This window comes from Copadichromis virginalis, linkage group LG1, assembly GCF_057382275.1.
Source record: "Copadichromis virginalis isolate Kocher_CV1m ecotype Utaka linkage group LG1, C_Virginalis_male_GT1.1, whole genome shotgun sequence".
Lineage (NCBI taxonomy): Eukaryota > Metazoa > Chordata > Actinopteri > Cichliformes > Cichlidae > Copadichromis > Copadichromis virginalis.
The window spans coordinates 9,329,581-9,352,417 of NC_140618.1; the positions used below are offsets into that span (position 1 = coordinate 9,329,581).

Here is a 22,837-nt window from a genome sequence, read left to right on the forward strand (position 1 = left end):
GCTGAAATCAAATAGGAAATAGGTAAAAAAAAAATGTTTTAATTTAGTCTTAGATTTTTAACAGTTTCTTTCCTCAAGGTTCTGCATTGGAATCTTAAAAGTTTTTGTTCCCATATGCCTGGTGATTTCTCTCTGGAGGCTCTGGTTTCCTTCCAGAGTTCAAATGCATGCATGCTTGCATGTTAACAGAAGGTGCAGATGTGAGATAAACAAAGCTCTGAGTGTTCAGAAAGACTAGGAGGGCATTATGAACCAATTTTGTACTTTTTAGTCTGTTTATATGTATTCATATGTATGGTTACATTAAGGGGAAAAATTGTCAGCACATGTTCAAGACTGGTCTCCTTTAAGCTACAAACAATGACTGTTTTTTACAGTTACTGACTACAAACCACAATGGTACCCTTTGTTGAGGGTACAATGGTGGTATCTTTGGCCCCAAGTTACAACAAAAATAAAATCAGTGCAGAGTGCCAGTAACTCAAGTTCCTAGAATTTGCTCCAACTGCTCAGCTATATGAAATCTACAGTATATAAAATCTAAGATGGCAGGAGGGGGATGTTGTTCTTGTACCTTTATAGATACAATAATACATTTTATTTTGTAGGAGTGAGGGGATGTACGGAATATTATCTGCTACTGATGCAGAAACTTAAATAAATTATATTGATGAGAAGATGATGAAGACTCACTATTTTGTGTGTTTTACATCTACAGAGGAGAACAGGAACACAGAATTTAATACAGTTGTGGTGAATCATCTCAAACTTGCCCCTGACTTTGTGTCCAAACCACTCAGCCTGAGCTGTCCCTCTGATGTACTTATTTCTCATCTTGTCAGTTCTAGTCCCTTATAATAAAAATCTTAACATCTGCAGGGCAGCATCCTGTCTTTTCATCAGTGCTACCATTTCCCAGCCACACATCATAGCAGGTCATATTCTATAAATCTTCCCTTTCACTCTTGCTGCTATCCTTCTATCACAAATCACCCCTGACATCGTCTCCACCCACTCCACCTTGCCTGTACTCTCTTCTTCATCACTCTTGTGCTCTTTCCATTGCTTTGGATAGGTATTTAAACTCATCCATCTTTACTACGTCTACTCCTTGCTTGTTCACCTTTCCACCTGTCTCTCTCTCATCCACACACTCATTCTGTCTTTTCTTGTACTGACTTTCATTCTTCTTCTCTCCACTGCATACCTCCACCTCTCCAGGTTCTCTTCTCTTCTCTCTTCTCTCTACTTTCACTGCTAATATTAGTATTGTTTGCAAACATCATAGTTTATCCTAGCTGACTTCATCTGTCATTCTGTCCATCACCGTCACAAACAAGAAGGGGCTCAGAGCTGATACCTGATATAATCTGACTCCCACCTTGAACCCATCCATCACTTCATCCAGACATTTTACCGCTGTCTTGCTGTCCTCACACATATCTTCCACCAGCCTTTTCTGTCACTCTCGACTTCCTCTTGAAGTTCCTTTCTTGGCACTGTATAATATGATTTCTCTAGAGTCACAAAGACACAGTGCAACTCTGTTGCATCTTCTCGGTACTTCTCCATCAACACTCTCAAAGCAAACATTGCATCTGCAGTGGTCATTCTCAGCAGTGAAGACACAACTTTGCTCACTTATCATCACCACTGTGCTTAACCTATCTTCACTGTCTCTTTCCCAAATATTCATGGTAATACTCTTTAACATCATTCCTCTGTAGTATCACCTTTTTTCTTGAGGCTGGAATTTTTGGTAGCAGGAAGGAGACAATGCATCAGTAACAAAGGATTCAGCATGTGTGAGGTAATCTTGTGGCAAGAATTTTTTCACTCATTTCCTGGCAGTGGAGGGAGCCGTGTGCTCCAGAGGAAAGGTGTTCTTCTGTGCGGTGTAACAGAGCTCACCTCATAGCCGATCCCCTGGGGCTCGGCTACCTCTGCAAGCTTACACACACACAACCGCACACACACTCAGGGTGGAACCCTCACACACATAAAGGGCGCTTTGTGCCCTGACTCATGGAGCTGTCAACCAACACCAGAGAGCTCCTCACAGTGAACACCACTGTTCAGCACACCGGAGAGCTCAGTCAGTGGGCAGCTGCACTTTCATGTACACCCACACAAACTTTATCTACATCTCAAACAGACTGTGTATCACAGACTCATAAATACAGCTGCCCCTACTGTAATTACATTTTCAGACAAGTGGTTTGAAAGCCACAAAGAACGAGCAAGTTTTTTATTTTCTTTCAACTTCTGTTCAGGTGAAGTCTCCTTCCTTCATTTTCATTTTATATGAAAGTTATTCAGTCTTTTATAACTGGATTTTTTTAGCCTTGCTCTCCAACAAGTATTTCCTGAAAATGAAAAAAGAGGGGGAAGGAGCCAGACAGCAGTAATTTAGCCAGTGAGTAGTAAAAAAAAAAAAAAAAAAGGGACTTCTGCATCTAATAAATCCCATCAACTCACCTGCAGGATCTTCAGAGAAATGACAGTACTGCTACTTGTGGCATGCTCCTTTACTTTTGCACAACCACTACACAGTGAGGCGTGACTTTTTATGTCAGTATTGTGGTATCGCAAGAAATTAGTTGGTTATATAAATATATGAGTATGCATAATAGTTATTATTCATAGATACCTACATCCTAAATTCCTGTTATTCATCTGAAAGAAACAGAATGAGTGTGTCGTTACAATGGTAACGCAAGGAGAGGCAGTATTGGTTCTGTGTTACATTTATGTTGTAAGAAAGTGGAAGAAGAGAGTGTCCTGTAGGAGGCAGTAAAAATGGACACTGATGTTCTGTACATGTACTGAAAAGAAGGTTCAGTAAACAAGTCGCAACATACTCCATTGTAAGTCTCAGTTATTTTATTTTTGTTTTTGAAGATGCAACAAGTATAAGATGACACTTATACTGATGAACACACAGAGGGTTATGGCCTAAAACTGCAGTTTCCTTTCAGTTCCAAAGAATTTTTTAGTGCATTGTTGGTTCATTGTTATGGTTTTTGTTCACTTGCTTTGCTGTCATTAGCACCGTTTCAAGCCTCAGAAGGCAGGTGCTTACAGCAAAAACATCTGTTAAATCTCTACCTGCCTAAAACCTAAAGCTAAAGCCTTGCATGCTTTTTTTTAAAGGAAAAGTTCAATGAAATAATGCAAAACTAAAGAACTAAAGTGAAAACAGAGCTAGCTGAGAAAATGCATAGAAACATCAACATATATCTTGAATTTAAAATAATTTCATACTTTTATAAGGTAATACCTTAGTGCCAAAAATATGGTTGCTCAGCTCCTGATCATATAGGAAGAATTTCTCCATAAACTTCATTGTAGTCACATTACATTTCCTCTTCTTTTTGTGCAGTTAAATATTAATTCTTCAATTGTTATTGTTAATTTCACTTCTTGTTTTGCTTTGTTTCCTTTTTCATGTGCCCCCTGTGTTCCCCTCTGGCTCTGTCAGTGTCATCCCAGTCCCACTTTCAGTTTACTTCCTGTTTTATGTTGAAGGTAAGATCCTTGTGAGGTTTTCCGTGTTTTCAGCTCCTTCCTTTGTTCTTTTCCAACCCTTGTTATTTTCTAATTAAGGTCAGCCTTAACTGCTTGCTTATTTAGTCTGTGGCTATGTCCTCAGATTTTGTCAAGTATGATTTATCCTGTTTAAAGGTTTTTTCCCCTACCATCGTCTGCAGTGCCACCTGATTTTCTGTCTGTGTTTGGGTTTCTTTCTGTCTGAAATCAGATCTGTCTAGAAAATGTTCAATCCTATCATCCAAGGATCTGAATTTGGTAAAGGAGAACATTTTACCTTGAGAAAAGATGCACTTGGTGTTCTTCAGTGGAGAATATTTTTAAGGAATATTTGATAAAAGCCAATGATAAGCCATTATTTGTGTAAAAGTATGTTCTTGGAAATGTTGGCAGAAATTTAAAAGAAGAAGCTTTTATTCAGTGCTCACTTCCCCTCGTTGTTATGCAGTTTGTCATCGTGACCCAGTGTACTGAGAAAAAACCTTCCTGACCTGCATTTATAAACTAGCCACTTTTACTCATACTTCCTGTGTTAGTTTCCTTGCTGTGATTTTTTTAGAACCCCAAAAGCTTTGTGACACATTCCTCATTTTACCCATTTTTTATTTCATGTCTCCAAAGCAACAATAAAAGTAAATACAATCAGATTCAGCTGAAAGCGTCTAAGGTGTTTTTTTCTGTCTCTTAGAATAGAATAGAATAGAATTCAACTTTATTGTCATTGCACATGTCACAGGTACAAGGCAACGAAATGAAGTTTGCATCCATCCAGAAGTGCTTTAGCCATGATATAGATATATTACAAATATATATTAGCAATAATATAGATATGTGAGTATATTACAGAAATGGGTCTATTATGGTATGTTATAATGTACACGGTATGAAGTATCTTATGAATATGCTATAACTATAAGTATGTACAGGCTATGAACAGGATATAAATATGAATAACATATGAATAAAATGAATGAATAAAATAAAAAAAACTATACAGAAATATGAGATACACAGCTATACAGAAATGTGAACTATGCAGTTGTAGATTTAAAAGTTATCGTATTGTACAGAATGATTATTTACACAGTCCTCTTGTTCAGCCACTGCCCCATGCTCCTGCACTTCTATAACATTTTGCAGTCATTTTGATGATCTATTCCTCCTTCAGATGCCCACAAACATTCCTACCTGCGGCATCACACCGTAACCTGATCATCCCCACCCACTCTTACCCCCTGCTCCCACATCTTCTTTGTCAGATTTTCCACTTTGCTCAAGCCACTCTCCCTTTCAACTGCTCTGTTCAAGCATCTTTTTCTGACCCGCTGCTTGTCTTTAATCTCTGCACCTGCTTTAATTTAATTGACTTGTTTGCATGTAAAAACTGTATTACCTTCCCTTCCAATTAAAGACCATCTTACCAAATCTGCCCGTGTCTGCACTTTTATAAGTTTATTTATAGAAGCATTAAAGTCAGTGATTCAGTCACAGAGGTCATAATTATTTATAGTATGGCTGTTAAAATGTTAAATCTGAAACAAAGTTAAAGGGAAATTATAATTCTCATTTTCAGCGTCTATATTTTCATCATTGGACGCACCTAGCTTTGCATGATTCATCTTCATACTTTATCATCAATTCATCTTCTACCTCAGACAAGCTGTTTTACTTCCTCTCCAGATGTCCTCAGATTTCCTTCCATTCATAAACAGAGGGTTCAGACAGCAGGAGGCTAGGTTTTCTGCAATCAAAGCTAGTATTGTGTACCTGAAATCACAATATTAGGGACATCCATTCTATTTGGCATCATACAGAGCCAAGGGTGAAAAAAAGTGAGCATCTCAAACTCTCTGAAACTCTCAATCTCATTTGAAGTGAGCATTCAGAGGAAATAAGAAAAACACAACAGACCTCTCTTGAAGAACATCTAATGGAGACTCTCTATCACCCGTTAGTAACCGATAATATTTTAACTGCTCTTTGTCACAGTCTGGCGAGGGCAGACTGTATGAATTGAAAAAGGACCCAAAACGCAGACGCCAAGGAACAGGGAACAGAACTTGAAATGTTAACAAAAGGCGAGCCGTTTAATAAGGCTAGTAGAAGAGGTACAAACAAAGGGCAAGGCAAACTGAAGCAAAATTAACACAAACCTAAACTGGGGAATCTAAACAAGCAATAAGAAAAACCTAGGCAAGAAACTTGGAAGCATGGCATGGGAAGCATGGCATGGGAAGCATGGCGTGGACAACAGACGACCTGACAATCACACACTGAAAACAGAGGACTTAAATACACAGGAGGTGATTAGGGGAAGTGGCAACACCTGGGGAAACAGCTGGCACACATGAACATAATGACGTCACAGTGGGAGAGTAAAACTGAACACGATGAACACAGAAACGCCAGACCTCTTCACAATAAAACAGGAAACAGAGTGAGATATAGACATGACAACCTGAACTTGACAACATAAGCCACAGACATGAAATACATGAAAAGCAGGGGAGACTTAACATGGTGGAAGCACGAGGGGGAAATAATAACTAGAAACACTTAAGCATGATAACAAATGAACTTAGGAACCTGAAGGGCTTACATAAACTAAAACATCAAAAATGAACTAAAACTCAAAACACTGGGTCATAAGACCCAGGATCGTGACACTCTTGTACCGGATGGGTTTTATGTATTTAGCCTAAGGGTCCGGAGAATATTCAGAATTTAATATCTGACATTAGGCAGAGATAATGAACCTACTTTATGCTCCAATTAGCCCAAATGTTGTATAATGCTGCACCACAGGGGTGCAGTCTCTTCATTCATCCCAACAACCCAGCAGTTGCATGACAGTTGTAAGATCTAAAGGGAAGCACCATTGAGGGACAACTTTAACTCTATAACTTAGCTGCACAAATCGAAAAATAATCTTTACTGCTTTATTTCATGCCCAGAGGTTTTGTCAGCATATAACCAATTTGTTCCAGTATGTAAAATATTTGTGCTTCTAAATGCATTAAATATTTTATGCTTGACTTCAGGCTGTTTTCATGTCTGTAATTAAAAAGCTTTGGAAATTCCACGTTTGTCCCTGCAGTATGGGTTTATCTTGCCAATGTGATGTTTACAGGAACGTTTGTGCACTAGATCAGTTTTCTGAAAGTGTCAGTACCAAGGGATCAGCCTCATCAGTGGATTTCAGCCAGCAGACATAGTTTATGCTTATCTCTATCATTTTATGCCATCGTGTTTAAATTTGTGTTTGTTAGTTGTTTCTAGTTTGTCTTTTCCTTTTTTAGTTTTTAGATAAATGGTTTCTGATGGTCTTTTTTTTTTCAGACTTTTGACCGTAAGAGATCTCGGCTGTATCCCAGGAGGGAGAGTCCATGGCATGCTACAGGGTTGCGTGCAAGGACGTGATTATATCACAGTATTTTACTAACTGCGGGCAAAACTGCCCACTTGCACATATTTAATGCAACTAATGATGTTGTGTGGGACTTTCTGTTGTTCCCACTTGAGCGGGGGCGGGAAGGTGGTTGGGGGGGTAAGGTTGTAATTAAAGTTTTTAATTAAAGGATTTATTTATTATTTCATAATGTCAGTCTTATTTTTGGCTGTATCAGCACACTAGAATTTGTAAAACACTGACATTAAGAGCCGGTAAATCCTGCAGGGTCATATCAGGAACACAGAAGAAAAAAAGGAGATTTCATGTAAAATCTAACTGAAAAAGTTCCCATCTGACCACATTCATATTAACTGATCTTTTTATGTACAATAATGTTTGTATATCTAACAATAATACTATGAAAACTGTCAGAGTTACAGGTCTTTGAGGTAAATATAGGGTGGGTCCAATTTTCACCTGTCAAAGGAGATACACATGAACTGTATTGCGATTTATCACAGTTTCAATAGAAAACAACACCAATTATTTGTCTATAATGTTAACTGATCCGAGCATTGGTCGCCTGGATATTATATCGGTTTTCTTCAAGATGTGTGACTAGGTGGCTTTTTATAACAAGTCATAGCATCTGAAAGGTCTCTTTTTTATTTTTACCTATGTTTTGATACCAGAGTCATCTTCCAGCCAAGATTCCTTCTGTCCCAAAACAATTTCCCAGTGTTTTCATGTTTAAACACTTGCAAACATAGCTTGTGGCTTTGAAATAGAGAAATATTTCTGATGTTCATGTTCTGCATGATAGCTGGGAGATTGATCAAACAACTTTCAGTCCATTCTCAGGATCGATGGATTCACTCCCCAAAAGTTGATTATGTTCATCTGGACGTAACGTTTTTAGTGGGAGAAACGTTTCGTCACTCATCCAAGTGACTTCTTCGGTCTCAGCTGCATTTGCATAATGACTGAAACTAGCACCACTGAAGGAACAATAGGCTGGGAGGTCAGTTCCTTCATCATAATTATGCAAATTCTCATGACCATTGATCAACAACCACTAATCAAAGACCACAGATCAATGGCCATGAGTACCATTCACAGAGAGTTGGGGAATGGCTGCAATCACAGCATAGTAATATGGTGAAAGATGTACCCTTAGGCCTCCTTTCCCTTTTCACGTAAATGGCTTCAAACCAGCGTCATATGATATGACCAGTTCCTTCAGTGGTGCTAATTTCAGTCATTATGCAAATGTACTGTTTATAAGATTGGGGAAACCTGCAGTCAGCTGAGACTGAAGAAGTCACTTGGATGAGTGATGTAGCGTTTCTCCTGCTGAAAATGCTACGTCCAAATGAACAGAATCAACGTTTGGGGATATACCTACCTGGATGATTGAGCATGCATCAAGAAGATGGATAAATTCCTTTTTTCAGCCTGTGAAGACTTTCTTTTGGAAGAAGTTTGCATCTCCGTTTTATTGTCCAACTGTGGTGAAACAGCTTGTAGTCAACTCCAAACAATTTTTCACTTAACAACATGCTGGTCCACCAAATTTTTTTACGTTCGCTTCTGTGTACAAAACCATCATATATCTGTATTTTCACACATTTTATTACTTTAACTACAATTCCTCCCTCTTTGTCGATATTGAAGGAGAGATCTGAGACTACAGAGTATCTAGGTGAACATAAAGAAAACAAACAAACAAACAAAAAACTAATCAAGAATAACAGAAATCATAATAGTGGTTATCAGCTTTAGTCAGGCCTTCTGCTTCAGGTCCTGTTCTCATTTGACACTTCTTTCTTTCACAGTGTAGCCTATGTGATAAGAGGGCAGTCCATACAACATGTTCACTTAAATGAAGATGAATTAATAAAACAGAAATACCAATGAGGCTTGATGAGATATGGATAGAAGCATCAGTTGGTGGGCAGTAAATTGCCATAAAATGGATCCAAAAATTGCCAATTAGGAGGACGAGGTCATCGAGAGATATGAATGACACAAAAGCAAAACACAATGCATGCGGCAAGTCAGGAAAGTATAAAATACCGCAGTTTTTTAATTTTATTTTGTTCAAATAGTGGCAAGTCATTGTTTCAGTAATTACTTGGCTCATAGTGAATGTTACAGAAAATAAATAGTGTCAGTGTGGGAAGCTGATTTTAAACTGATTTTAACTACACCCTTGTTCCTTTAACGTGGTAAAAAGAGAACCATCCAAAACTGAGGATACAATTCGGAAAGACTCATCAAAATCAGATAATTGAATGTTGGAAAAATTCTGCCTGGTCTTAATTTGGATAGTACAAATCTAACCTTTGTATAGTAGAGACAGAGTTTGACACACACTGGGCGCTGCACTACCAGCTGACCACAGTCAACCGGAGTATTGTTGCTGAGCCTGTCCACACCTTTATGACTACAGTATACCCATCTTCTCATACTCCCACCAGAATATGGTGCTGTCTCACAAAGCTCAAATCATGTCCTTTGAGCACCTTTGGAGCTTGGTGGAACGGGAGATTTGAATCCTGGATGTGCAGCCAACAATTCTGCAGGAACTGTGTGATGCTATCGTGTCGTTATGGAGCAAAATCTCTGAGGAATGCTTCCAGCACCTTGTTTAATCTGAATCATTAAGAAGTAATTATGTCAAAATCCAGCCACCCTGGTACTGTCAAGGTGTAACTAACATATCGAGTTAGAGATGCTGAGTGTACATAATTCTTGAATTATGATTAAAATAACATTCAGAGAATAAAACAAAACGAACATCAGAAATCGTTTGCAGTTAGCTACAAAACCACTTTATTGAAAAAGCAGATTATGTCATCTACAGTTAAATGATACGTCCCGATTTTAATACATTAAATAACTTTAGACTTTTTCATGTTTAGATAAATAGATCTAGTTTCCTTTTTTAAAATGAACCATCTAGGTAATCAAAACACTTAGCGATATAAAAGATGTGTGACAGGTATCCAGATGTGCTTATTGGAACTACGAGTAGGCGAAGATATCTTTTCTTTCCAAGTGATTTTTGACAGAATTATAAAATAAAATAAACTAGCCTTTTTATGTACAGGGTAACTACCTGTGTGCTATGCAGCAGAAACTGAAGTAGTACTTTTAAACAAGCGAATTAAGACATCTTTGAAGGGGATAAACTGGGCTTGTTAAGTCGTTGATAAAACACAAAAGTTCAGAAAATGCCTCATTCTTCAAGTATAGCACACATGACTTAACCCTTGTACAAAGTTGAGGTTAAACACATCAAATACGGGGGGAATGAATCACGTACAGTATGCAGTCCTTTTGTTCTTTTACACGTACTAGTCATTATTACATTCAAACGAATCTCATTACATCAGGTTACATTAAAAAGCCCTTTCGGCCTGTGGTGACCCCTGCCTTCAGTCTATGCTTCAGTCTCTGTTTTGGACACATTCAGTAGTATTTAATCAGACCTGCATGTATTACAGTATGAATAAAAGCACGGCCAGTGTTTGCAAGTAACAATTGGTGATTGTTTTACTCAAGTTTGCATACTTGACGGGTGGAGTTTAAGTGCTACGGTCAAAGTTTGACGTATGAGCTACTGGAGCATTAGCTGTGTGTCTCAAACATGTGTAAACTTCACATGTTTGAGATCCAGTATGGTACAAGAGAGAAGTTCAAACAAACACCAACAATTAGAGACAAACATCCGGAATATGGTAAGCAATGAACAGACAGCATCATCACAATCATTACCAGGTTTGAGAGCGCAAGGATCAGTGTGCTGGATGCTGCTGAGCCCTGCAAACACAGTGAGGTGCATGTGCCATGGCCCTGCCACTAATACGCACGCACACACACACACACACACACACACACACACGCACACACACGCACGCACGCACGCACACACAATATTAGACATTATGACAAGTTGCTCTTATTTCAAATAAGCTCATATTGTTGGGGTTCATCTGCAGAAGTGCAGGATTTCTTTCAGAATTAAGAGCTTTCCTCACAAAAACAATGCTTTAAATATAATCAGGGAATGATCAACAGACTGCCAGTTCAATAAACACACTGATAACAGTCCAATGAAGAAGGTTGGGAATTTTTCCACGCTACCACAGCTTGAAGTTTAAAATATTTAAGTCTCGTGTTGGTCTTCCTTTGCATATATGTATAGATATATATGCACATCACTCACTAAAAGACATACATATAAGTGCCTGCCAATGCACACACACACACACAAACACACACAATCAAAGAAGGGGGTGTGGGTGGAACTCCCTAAAGAACACAGGTGGGACCAGCAGCTCCGTGTTCTCAGGTACATCCTCCCGAAACACAACAGCAGGCTTCATGGCAGACCAGAGAAAGACACACAAACAAACCTGTTCTGTCTTAAGGCATGTGGACAAGTGGAGATTCCTCATAGTAATGCACGATGTGCTGATGTGATTTAAAAAAAAAAAAAAAGTCTGCAAAAACATCAGGAAACAGCGCCCTGAACAGATCTGGAGCAAAAGGTATTTGTAGATAAGCGTTCAGTCTGTTTTAACCCGCTTGGTTTACCCATGGTAGCAGAGAGAGTGTGGCCTTTTATGTCTCTCTTTTAAGGAAATTCAGCTACTTCCTGGTTGAAACAAATGATCATATATGCTTACCTGCATGACAATCACCAGCCTATCAAAACGACACTGTCCCAGTCTTGTAGCTTTAAAAACTGTTTGAATAAACTGTCTTTAGCCAAGAATATACCCTATATAGTTTAAAACAAGGAGTTCTCACACTTTTTTACTGGGGGAAATTTTTTTCCACAACCACTATATTATAAACCCTAAACAGATTAATTGTGCTTAGTGTCACCAGATGATGTGGGCTGATATTTCTCCATGCGCGCCAGCAACCCAGCGGTCTAATACACCGAGCTAAATAGTAACAGGAACATTATAATGCACCCTGAGAGAAGTAAGAGCTGGTGACAGACTGATATGATGTTTCCCAACCTAATGTGGGAGGGAAATAATGGATCCAATATGCTGCTTTTACTGGCGCAAATAGTTCCAGTCTATATCTGTGAATTTAAACAATGAAGTTCAGTTTTCTAACTTACAGGAATTTATTCTGAGGACCACTTAGCAATAGGTTGCGGACCCCTGGGGATCCTCAGACCCCACTTTGAGAACTGTAGATAAAAAAAAGAGCTAATGAATGCTTTATTTTTGGAAATTTCTCCAACAGTGAGTCACAGCTGGAATTTTTCCTGTGAGCTGTGGACATCTGCCTTGTGCGACTGCTGAGTGTCCTTTAGTGTTGCACCAAAAGCCCTAATCCTCTGTATTTAAAGACTTATCTCCGGCTAATCTCTTAAGACGTTAGGATTAAGCTAAGTCTTAATCTTAATGATATAACTTTGATGACTTGTGGTGTGATGACAGAAGGCATGAAGATAAATTTAAAAGGGTCTGAAATAAAGATTAATATTTGTTTTACATTTTGTAGGATTTAACTACAACGTATAGCTGCCTCTATACAATCTGTGCGATGGGACTGCTCATCTGTTGTCTGTTAAAGACAGAGAATGATAACATTGGTTCAGTCAGGGAGCACATGACCAAAAGAAGTATTTTCTATTTGGCCTGGTCTGGGACTCCCTTGTCCTTAGAGCACCAGCGTGAAACTCCATCTCCTGTGATGGAGATGGGTTGCAATGTGACTTGCAGGTGTGTAGTACCTGTATGCAGGCTAAAGCTTATTAAATAGTGCACCCTGTATGTGATTTGCTAATTGGATCTGTAGAAGGCGGTGAGCTGAGAAGAAGAAGAAGAAGAGTGCACCCAAGCCTAGTTTCAAGGCCTGCCTGAACTAATGCGATGCTTGATTTGTAAGCTTTCTATGGTGAGTAAGGGCTAAAAGAAACTCATTTCACTGGGTGTACAAAGTGGGACAAAACAACTGAAGGCAAATACTATTTGATCCTGGTCTGCTCCTACAAAGCCTGTGAATCTCTGACAGGCATGAAGAGGCTCTGTGTCCTGGAGGAGAAATGATACAACAGACCAAAAGCTTCCGAGGCTTTAGACTGATTCTACCATGAGCGCAGCAACATTAAAAAGAAAACAACAAAACAAGAATCTACATCTAAGATCTGATGTGGAAAATGTCTGCAAAATATATATCCATATATAAAAGACAATCTATGTGCATCTAAAATTTTCTGTCATCATATAATCATTAATTAAGACACTGCTTGTGACTTCTAAGTGGAATGTCAGTCCGTCCTCTGGGCTTGTGGTGCTACTCTGCATCGGTGATGTCGAGGTGGTGCAAGGGTGACAGTTTTTCATCACAGCCCTGTGTCATGAATGCTGGGTGTCCATTGCATAGCCTTTAGCAGGACTCCATTTCAGTGTTAGAAGCTACACGGGGAGAGCCCACTCTGAAGGCACGGCATGCCCACCGTTGGGCCTGTCCGGCCCAGCCAGCACTGGAATGCAGTGGCTCGTTCCCCGGCCTTCCTGACGCTAACATCAGCAGCGTTCTCAGATGTGACAGCACTGGTGAATTCACGTGGTAAATTGCTTCAGTCAAAGCATAAGAGTGAAAGATACAGAAAGGATGAGAGAGAAAGCAAGGAGAGAGTTGAATTTGCGCTTTCTCCTCCAATCCAGAAACCCTCTTTCTGATGAATGTGCTGGGGTCAGGAGGTGTGACGTCATCAGGGGCCTCTGGGTGAGCTGGCGTGTTGACTTTCAGGGTTAGGCGCCCAAGGGGGAGGGGGATGGAAAGGACCACAAATGGAGGGTAAGGGAGGGACCCTTTTCCCCAACCCTAGCATGTAATAGCAGGGCTTGTGGTGGGAGCTGCACTGTGTGTGTTAGTCCACGGACTGGCTGTCCAGCTGAGGACGGGGGCAGTAACTCAGATGGCCACAGAGAGGCTTCTCTGGAACTGCTGAAGAGGGTGCAGGCCTTTTTTTGCCCACTGCTGGTGTCCCAGATCACCTGGGATGTGGAGCTTAGTTCTCCCAATCACAGTTCAGTGACATGGAGAGGGTAGCTGGGGGGCGCATGGGCAGGAACCTGCGACTGGAGCCGAAGGATGTGGCAGTCGTGGCAGAGCAGGTGGCCTTCCAGTGGATAACAGCGGTGCCTTTCCTCATCATTTAACTGGAGACCGCAGTCCTGAAATAAATATAATTACATATATTTAATAATCACGCTCACACATATTAATAAAAATCCATTTAGACACTATAAAACATGTATTTTACATGCACTGGTAAATTTTGAGGTTTTATGCTATTTTGCTTCCAAAATGTCTCAGACTGGTGGAACAATCATACAGTCAGGCATTTACCTTTTGCTAATTTGAGATTTTACACATGAACTTCAGACATTTTCAGCAGAATTGTGTTGGGATGATTTCAAAAGGAGGAAACAGCAGGAAAGAGTGTACTTCAAAGACCGAAGCTGGCAATGTGGTTTAGATGAGAGAGCTGCCTGGGCAGAGCACGCCGGAGGCAGCACACATGGTGCTACTTTGACTACTCGCTGTACATTTTGCAGATCAGAACAAAAACCCCAAATTACCCATCGACCTTTTCAGAAGTGAGCTTGCAGCTTAAAGACTGTCTAATTTCATCTGACGTTTCCACTGTCACATGGATCTCTTGGGTGCATGCACTACTTGGCACGAGTAAGCAAACACCTTTTGTCTTTTTAAGTAAAATAGTAGATGTTTATGATCCACAACCTTCTCTGTGATCTTCCTATTTTCCACTTGCCTGATAACTTCATCTTCAATCCTTTGTCCGATATATCAACCATCCCTTCTCTGCACATGTCCAAACCATCTCGACCTGAGCTGTTCCTCTGATATACTCATTTCTAAGCTTGTCTGTTCCAGTGATTCACAACAAATATCCAGGTTTCTGCTGTGCATATTTAAATAGTGAACTGTAGACCTGCGATGCAAAGTAACTGGAGAGGTTTTAAAGTAATAATTATAAGCTTTCAATATTTAACCAGTAAATATTGAATTTCAAACATATATCTTTAAAATCAGATTTCTTTCTTATATTTTAAGCCCAAAATCTCCACCTATAGCTACCAAACTTTCAATTTTTGGAGCAGTCTATATCCTGAAGGTTTTAATAGCATTCAGAGTCACATTTATGGAAGATTTTACTCTTAAAAACTTGGGGGGGAAAGTATTTTTTTCCTGTTGATAACAGCAAAAACAGATTTCAACAAATTAAGCCACCTGCAATATAAAAGTACTTTGCTCAGTGTAAAGTTATTAGTTAGTTTTTAATTATTTTTACTGTCTTTACCTGTAGTTTCTTTCCTTAAAGAAATAATTTGAGATTTTGGGAAACAGGCTTGTTTGCAGAAAATGAACAGATGAGAAAACTAATTAGTGACACCAAGTTGTGCCAGTGACTTCAGTGTGGGCGTCTTTCTGGACCCTCGTTGTAAACAGGGTGCTGACTCTGAGACAAATCATAGACAGTGAGTGGGTTTATCCTTGAAGAGTTCAGATGTCCAGAGGGAACTGTGGGTTTGAGAAAAGCTGCCTCCAAAGACGGGGATAGAGGCTGTGCAAATTGTATGCTTTGATGAATGAGCACACTGATCTCTGAGCCTGCAGAGGAATTCTGCGCATGGCTGACACGACGAGACCCCGATGTGGACCCTGACCATGTTGGAGGGATTACATAAACTGACTGCTAACCACTCGGGTGATTTAAAACCGGATAAACAGCTTAAAAATGTACATATTATAAATGAATTTTCACTGTGCATCAATGTGATTCTCGCTGTATTTTCAAAAATCCAACTGTCGTGTTACAGCATTACAGAAAAAACATGTTTTTTTCCCCTCAATATGTAATTATTTACCATCTTCAGAATGATTCAACTGCAGACTTTACCCTTCCTGTCCATAAGCCTCCCTCTCACCCCCCATTCAGAGCTCCACTGAATGATTACCCGCTGCTTATATAACGATCTGATGCATTTCTATGAAGCGGAACCTCAGCCATTCAGACATATGCAAGTTGTATCCTGCTCAGGGGATAGTAAAAATGATCTCACGATTTAGAAAAAAAACCCTGCTCAATCGCTGCAGGGAGGCGTGAAATGTTTATTTGTTTCACTAAACATTCATGGCACACTTGAACTAAAAAAAAAAAACTAAAAAAAAAATCTAGCAGCCAAGTTGAGCGACAGGATGACTGAGATGTCAGAAGCTGGGTTTAAGCAGCAAGCCCCCAGCCGAGCTGCAATGCGCTTTGTCAATGAGTCACATATTGAGCTGTAACCTTTGGTTGATATCCATCAGTATGTTTTTTTTCCCCTGTCTGTGTCTCATTCATTCCACAAGAGCAGTGATTCACACTCGTTGGTAGAAAACAGTGAGTCTATTCTTATCCCACGATTTGGAGATCTTACCACAGTTCACTGTGTTTACGGGACTAAGCAGATGTGCACGTGTGTTAGTGTGTGTGTGTGTGCTAAAGTAGTGTGCAAATATGTCCTTGTGTGTGTTTTTATAATTTCAACCGCCTCAAAAGTTGAATCACGCACAGTGATGCTTAATTCACTCTAATCAAATCCCAGGCATGGCAGATCACTCTTACTCATACCTTGTGAAGTGTGTGTGAGAAAGAGAGACTACAGTCAGTGTACGCAGTCGAAGTGACTCACCTCACAATGGTAGCACTCCACGTGGTAGTCCTTGTCCATAGAAACAACGCGAATAGTTTCCTCAGAGCCCTGTGGAGACAAACACACAGAAAGTGATGAGTTTGATGTTTGAGCCCTGCAGCTTTTATTATTAATTTTTGATTCATTCATTCTACTTTTATCTAAAACATATTGGCTTTTATTTTCACCTTCAAAGCAAAAGCTTTTGTTTGCTTTGGTTTTTGTACATTTTTTCTGTAAGCATCTCCCTGTTGGTGATTGTGTGCTAGTAAGAGATCATTAAAAAGAAAATCCATGAAAAATTCAATGAAAAAGAAAATCGGACGATTCTTCCCTCACAGGGCGCCGCTATGTGGAGCTGTTATTTTTCGATTGCTTTGTGAAGTTATATTCTGACTTTGTGCTCGTTTGAATCTACAGTGGGTGTAGTGGATCTCCTTGAGTGTGTCAGAAGGGCGACTCTTCAAGTTGAATTTTTGAGAATGCAGATGTAAATGAAGACAGTCAAATCTGGTGAGAAAGTGAGTGATGAGTGAGAATTAGGTTGTTCTATGTGAAGGTGCAGTTTGGGTCAGTTGTGGTGAATGTTCTCCCTCAGACACGTTGGGATGTTACAGAAAACCTCAACACTCTGACAAAGATCCCAGGGGGGAAAAATCACGCTGTAAATGTTTGTGAATCTGAGCTTGGACACCTGCTCCCGGTTGGTATCTGAGTTGTAGCAGCATCTCTTATTGCCGTTCTTGATCCCAGATTAGATTTTGCCACCTCTTTTACATAGATTCGGAAAAAATTAGTTACATGAATGAGCCTTTTTGCAAATACACCCGACGTTCACATGATTAATGTCAAATTCTGGTCTCTGAGTCCAACCAAAGTCATCAGTAACACTCAAAAACGGCAAGATGTAATATTGTTTTGCTCGTTACCTGGGCTGGAAGGATGGGCTGGTTACATGAGGCACACTTGGGGGCAAAAACCCTGTAATGGAAAAAAAATCGTCAACCTTGTGTTTAACTCAACTAAATCTAAAAGTTGTTTTTAGACATATAATACACATTCATACCCAATTTTTGGATGCTGTTTAAAATGTAAACAAAAACAGAATGCAATACAAATCTCACAAACCTATATTTTACTCACAATAGAACAGAAAACATATCAATGGCTCAAGCTGAGAAAATCTACCACTTTAAGGGAAAAAAATTGGCTCATTTTTCATTTGCTGGCAGCAACACATCTCAAAAAACTTAGGACGAGGCCATGTTTATCACTGTGTACCAACAACAGATGGGATGGGCGCAACAAATGATTGCTCTTGCCATTAAATTCAAATTGATGTAATATTTATCACGAAATAATTAAATATTTCAATTTAAACATGTGACATGATAATTAAATATGAGTTTATGAGAATTGCAAATCGTGGCTTTCTGTTTTCATCCCAACTCTTTTGGAATTGTGGTTGTAAATACCAGGACAATAATTAAACAAACAGGAGGGTGTGGCGTACCCCCGTGACACCTGGCAGACTGAGACAGACTGCTTCTTTGTGCCAAACATTACTTTTACGTGCTGAGCTGTTTGTTTACAAAAACGATCGTCTTCTTACGTGTGGTAGTCTTTGACACAGTAGATGTTGTTCTCAACGTCCACAGTGAAAGGCACTCCATCTAGACCCTCCTTACACACAACACAGCGGAAACAGCCGGGATGGTAGGACTTGCCTAGTGCCTGGAGGATCTAAACTCCCACACAGAAAAAAATAGAGAAGAAAATAGAAGATAATAATAGTTCTTATATAGGACTTAAATAACAGGTATGGACATGCAGTAGGACATAATAGGCAGAGAAAGGGTTACACTCTCTAAAGGGCTGTCCAATTTTTTATTGGAATAGCGTTATTCAGACAGTATGTGAGATTGCTGGAGTGAAGGTCTCAAATATAATTGACTTTGGACTCCTGCAGGACAAAAAGATGATAACTTTATCTTGGAGAAAAATTGATGTAGCTATAGATATATGTATGAGTGAAGGAAATTATATCTTGGAAAAATACTGGATTATACAACACTACATCTTTTTTATCTGTATCTTCTTTAAAATTCTTTGTTAAATATGTAAAGTAAAAATTCTCTGTTCTCCTCTAACGGTTGTGAAAACACAGCAGCATGCTTAACTGCTGAATCAGATTAATGATTTTTATTAAAAACGTGGTTGATAAGGAAAAAAAGGTCTTCGTTGCTCAAGGCTCTTACCATCTCCATGATGAGGTGACCACACACAAAGCACTTCTCAGCCGTCTGCTGGAAACCAGAGTACTGTGGGTGAAACCAGACACGCAGATTATCATGCTGAGTATTGCTTTTTTGGATACTGTTGCACTGACTGACCTTGCAATCTAAAGCAATGCTTCACACTTTCTGCATGAAAACATGTTTCAATCTTGTATTTATCTACAGAGGGAATTGCTTGTTAAATGAGATCAGTTATGCCCTTTTCACCTCTATATCTTTATTTTTGAACTCTGCGTGAATTACAATTAAAAACAATTCTTATTTGTCTCATACTGAATGTAAATGTAGCCTCAAAAAAGCTGTTACAGTTTCGCTCACTTTCGCTCACTTTGGCTGGCTGCATCTTCTAATGGTTCACTTACACCAGAGCAAAAATAGGATGTCAACCACCTAGCAACTAAGCAGAATTGTTTGTTTCCCAGTGACTGTATTATTATTATTTTTTTGTTTTGTTTTGCTTTGAGCGTGTGGCACATTCAATTTCTGTGGGACCTCTGTGCTCTCAGTCAGAGCTGTGCGTGTCAAATGACCATATAAGGATATCATCTCTCTGACATTGTACAGAACCAAGAGCTGAAAAAACTGCCAGTGTTCAGTGTTTTGAAGCGTGAGCTGTTGAGCTATTCAACCTTAATGTGTTGACCTCATTATTTGTAACTTTGACCATGTTAAATGTAACAGTTTAATTATGAAAGGAAATAAATAAAAGCATAATAGATACACTTTATAATGAGATGACCAGGCTTTATTTAGAATCATCTCATCATTCTCTTAGCCTCCATTACTTTTTTTTACAGCTATAACTAATTCGTCAAAGATTCCTTCATGTTGAGGGAGTTTAGTGCCCTCTGTCTTCTACAGGAAATAAAACACTCGCCAACACATCAGTAGCTCCTTCCCTTCAAACCTGAAGCCCAGGCGAATAATTAAAGCGACCATCTGCAGCACACAACCCCCTCTGGGTCGTGACCTGATTGATACAGAGGGGCCTGCTAATGGAGACACTGCTACCAGGTGGAGGTGGTAGGTCATGATGGGCAGGCTGCCCCCTGCCCTGACATCTCTGCTCTGAATCTACCATCTGCCAGCACCTCCCCCCACCTATGAAGCACCCCCAGGGTGACAGCCCAGACTAGCCGTGCATCAGCTGTAGGAGGGAGGCGGAAGGAGATTAGTCTCATCCCGACATCTCAAAGGTGTTGATTGTAAATTGCAAAACAGGAATCTGAGTGTTTCCTAACAGGCCAGCAGGTTACAGGAAAGCTGCCTATAAACAGGAAGTACTGTCAGCACATGAGGCTAACAGTTATGGTGTAATCTGGACAACAAAACCAATTTCAACATCTGCGTTAGAGGAAGTGTTTGCAGCCACCTTCCTTGTTTGAAATCAGTTACATTTTATTCAAATCACATACAGCTAGAGTAAACAAAATATGATGGTCACGATTCTCAGTGTTCAGTGGAGCATGAGATCAGGTCCAGTGTCCGGCCTGTTAACCTGCAGCAGATGGACCAGGAGTCTGAGAGCTGCAGCTGTCCAACCCTCCTCCTCCTTCTCCACCTCCTAATTGTAAGTGCCGGGGAGCAGCTCGCAGTGTAATTGAGCTCCTTGGGGAAATTATTAGTGTGAATTGAAGGGGTGGTGCTAAAGCCCTAATTGTAGCTGTTCAGTGTTTTTCCTCCAGAGGGTTCAAGAATGTAGCCTGAGGTCCTAATTCTTCGCTCTTTCTGCTCCACCTGCATCCCCGTCTGACTCCAGCATGAGGCAAACACACAGTGATGCACTCATCACAGAACAAAATCAATAACCATGAGAGCACTTACCAGAAAGTCCTCCTCACAGTAGACCTTTCCATTGACGTTGTAGAACGCTTTCCCTCGTAGCCTCCTCCCTGAAAAGATGAACGGCAAATTAAAAATGCAACATGCAAAGATGTATATAGACTATATAGTCAAAAGTATGTGGATGCTCATAGTTTTGTACTTTGGATCTAGAAATCTTAAGGCACAGACCCTTACAGTAAACAAGAGAACCGCTTATATACAGTGGGAATATTATTTCTCATCTCCTTGCATTCATTTGCTATTTTGTTGTCTACCAACAACCAAACAGTGTGACGAGGGATTTTCTGACAACCAAACATTATTATAGCACACTGTACTTTACAGTATACCACAAGTGGACATCAAGGTATGAATTATTTTTTTTGTAACGGTACATTTTAAGCAGTTCTTTCCTTTAACAACAAAAACAACAACTAAAAAAAGTTGACGTGAGCCCCAGACTTTATGTGTAGTTGTTACATTTTGGGAATTACGAATAAGTGATACAGCAAAGGTCTTGGTTAACCTACTGAAAGAAGAAGAAGAAAGACAACTATCACAAAAGCCATGTGTCTTTTGACTTCAGCTGGACTGAATGATCATCATCACTGTCATCTGTCAGTACAGTTTGGGTAATAATAAAAAAGCACTTTGCAAATGAAACATCTGAGAGAAATAGGCCAACATCAAAATAGTGGTAGACCGTTCAAAAGTGTCTGATTTAAAAGTGTCTTTTCCAGTGAAGGCAAGGTATCTGCCAGTGGACTGATGACATCCAGATGTTACAAACTGAATCAAAAGGAGAACTAATGATATGTCAGAGGACACAAAGGCTATTTTCTGAACATATAAATATAGTCATCCCTTTAAATTCTGGCTTACACAAAAATTGTGAAAACCATTGCACTGAACATTGTTGCACACCAACCTTAGCCAAGTTTAGTGTAAAACCGTAAAAACCATCCCAGAATACTAGAGAAAGCAAAGAGATGAGCTTATCCAATTTTCCACTTTTTAAAATCTGATGATAAAATAGTCGATTTTCTTTATTGCTGGTTTGCAGATTTCTGTCACAGCTGCACCATCCACCCACTGTTTAAACCTACTGTTTGTAAAGGACATGAAAAGGAAGCAGAATTCGGAATAGAAGAAAGATAGCTTAAATGAAAGAATGTCGGCCTTCTAGTGAAGAGCAGTTAAAATTGCATGTCGCAGGTAGAGAATGAACTGAGTAGCTGCACCGAGGTCCAGTATTAGAAAAATAAATTGTATCTTGAAATACGAATCCTCCCGCAGACATCAATAATAAAAATATGGAAGAGAAAATGTGCACTTTTAGACTGTATTTGTTAGGTTATCACTTCTTTGCCCCCCAAAAACTTAAAAAACTAAAAAATAAACAATTAACCAATTATTTCAGACAGAACATTCGATATAACACTTCTGTTAACTTTTACATGCAAAAACACATCCTACTGTATCCTTTTCTTTTATCTGCCACGGCCACAGCACACAGAGTGCGGAGCAGATGGTTCGCTAAAAAAAGGCAACTTTCTGCCTCCGTTTAATTACCTCAACCATTGATCCCGACAAGAATCCATTCACAACCCATACACAATCAATACAGCAGGCTGCTTGCCAAACCTCCCCCAAAAATCTCCACTCTTCCCTGCTATTGTGCACTGCTCACAGACAGACCAACAATAGCAGACTGGAGGGAGGATGTCCCTTATTCTGACACATACAGAAAACGACAACCAGCTTTTCAACACCGCTTCATTATTCTAAATAACTTTAAAACCCTAAAAAAGTCACAGGCCCACAACACATAAACATGTCCACACTGTGAGCCCGGGTTCAGGACACCGAGCTTCTAGCGCAGAGTGAGAACACTGAATTCCTCTGGGTTAGACTTCATTCATCAGAATCCAAGTTTGAATCCAAACTGAAAAGGAAATTCTGCTGCGGGCTGGCTTCTACAGCCCCCTGCCATGCATCTCACACTGCTCGCCCATTCAAATTCATTTAACAGCAGC

At 39.7% G+C, this 22,837-nt stretch overlaps 1 protein-coding gene across 1 annotated transcript in view; it reads right to left on the bottom strand.

The window, feature by feature from the left end:
* Positions 1 to 13,032: 13,032 nt before the first annotated feature.
* Positions 13,033 to 22,837, bottom strand: part of wtip (WT1 interacting protein) — a 33,052-nt gene continuing 23,247 nt past the window's right edge. Inside the window, exons 3-8 of the mRNA XM_085446818.1 lie at positions 20,802 to 20,869; positions 18,939 to 19,001; positions 18,293 to 18,423; positions 17,610 to 17,661; positions 16,681 to 16,749; positions 13,033 to 14,154 (exon numbers count right to left, since the gene is read on the bottom strand). Of these exons, the coding sequence (XP_085302944.1) occupies positions 14,002 to 14,154; positions 16,681 to 16,749; positions 17,610 to 17,661; positions 18,293 to 18,423; positions 18,939 to 19,001; positions 20,802 to 20,869 (536 nt within the window). The 3' untranslated portion in view covers positions 13,033 to 14,001. The remainder of the gene's footprint in view (positions 14,155 to 16,680; positions 16,750 to 17,609; positions 17,662 to 18,292; positions 18,424 to 18,938; positions 19,002 to 20,801; positions 20,870 to 22,837) is intronic.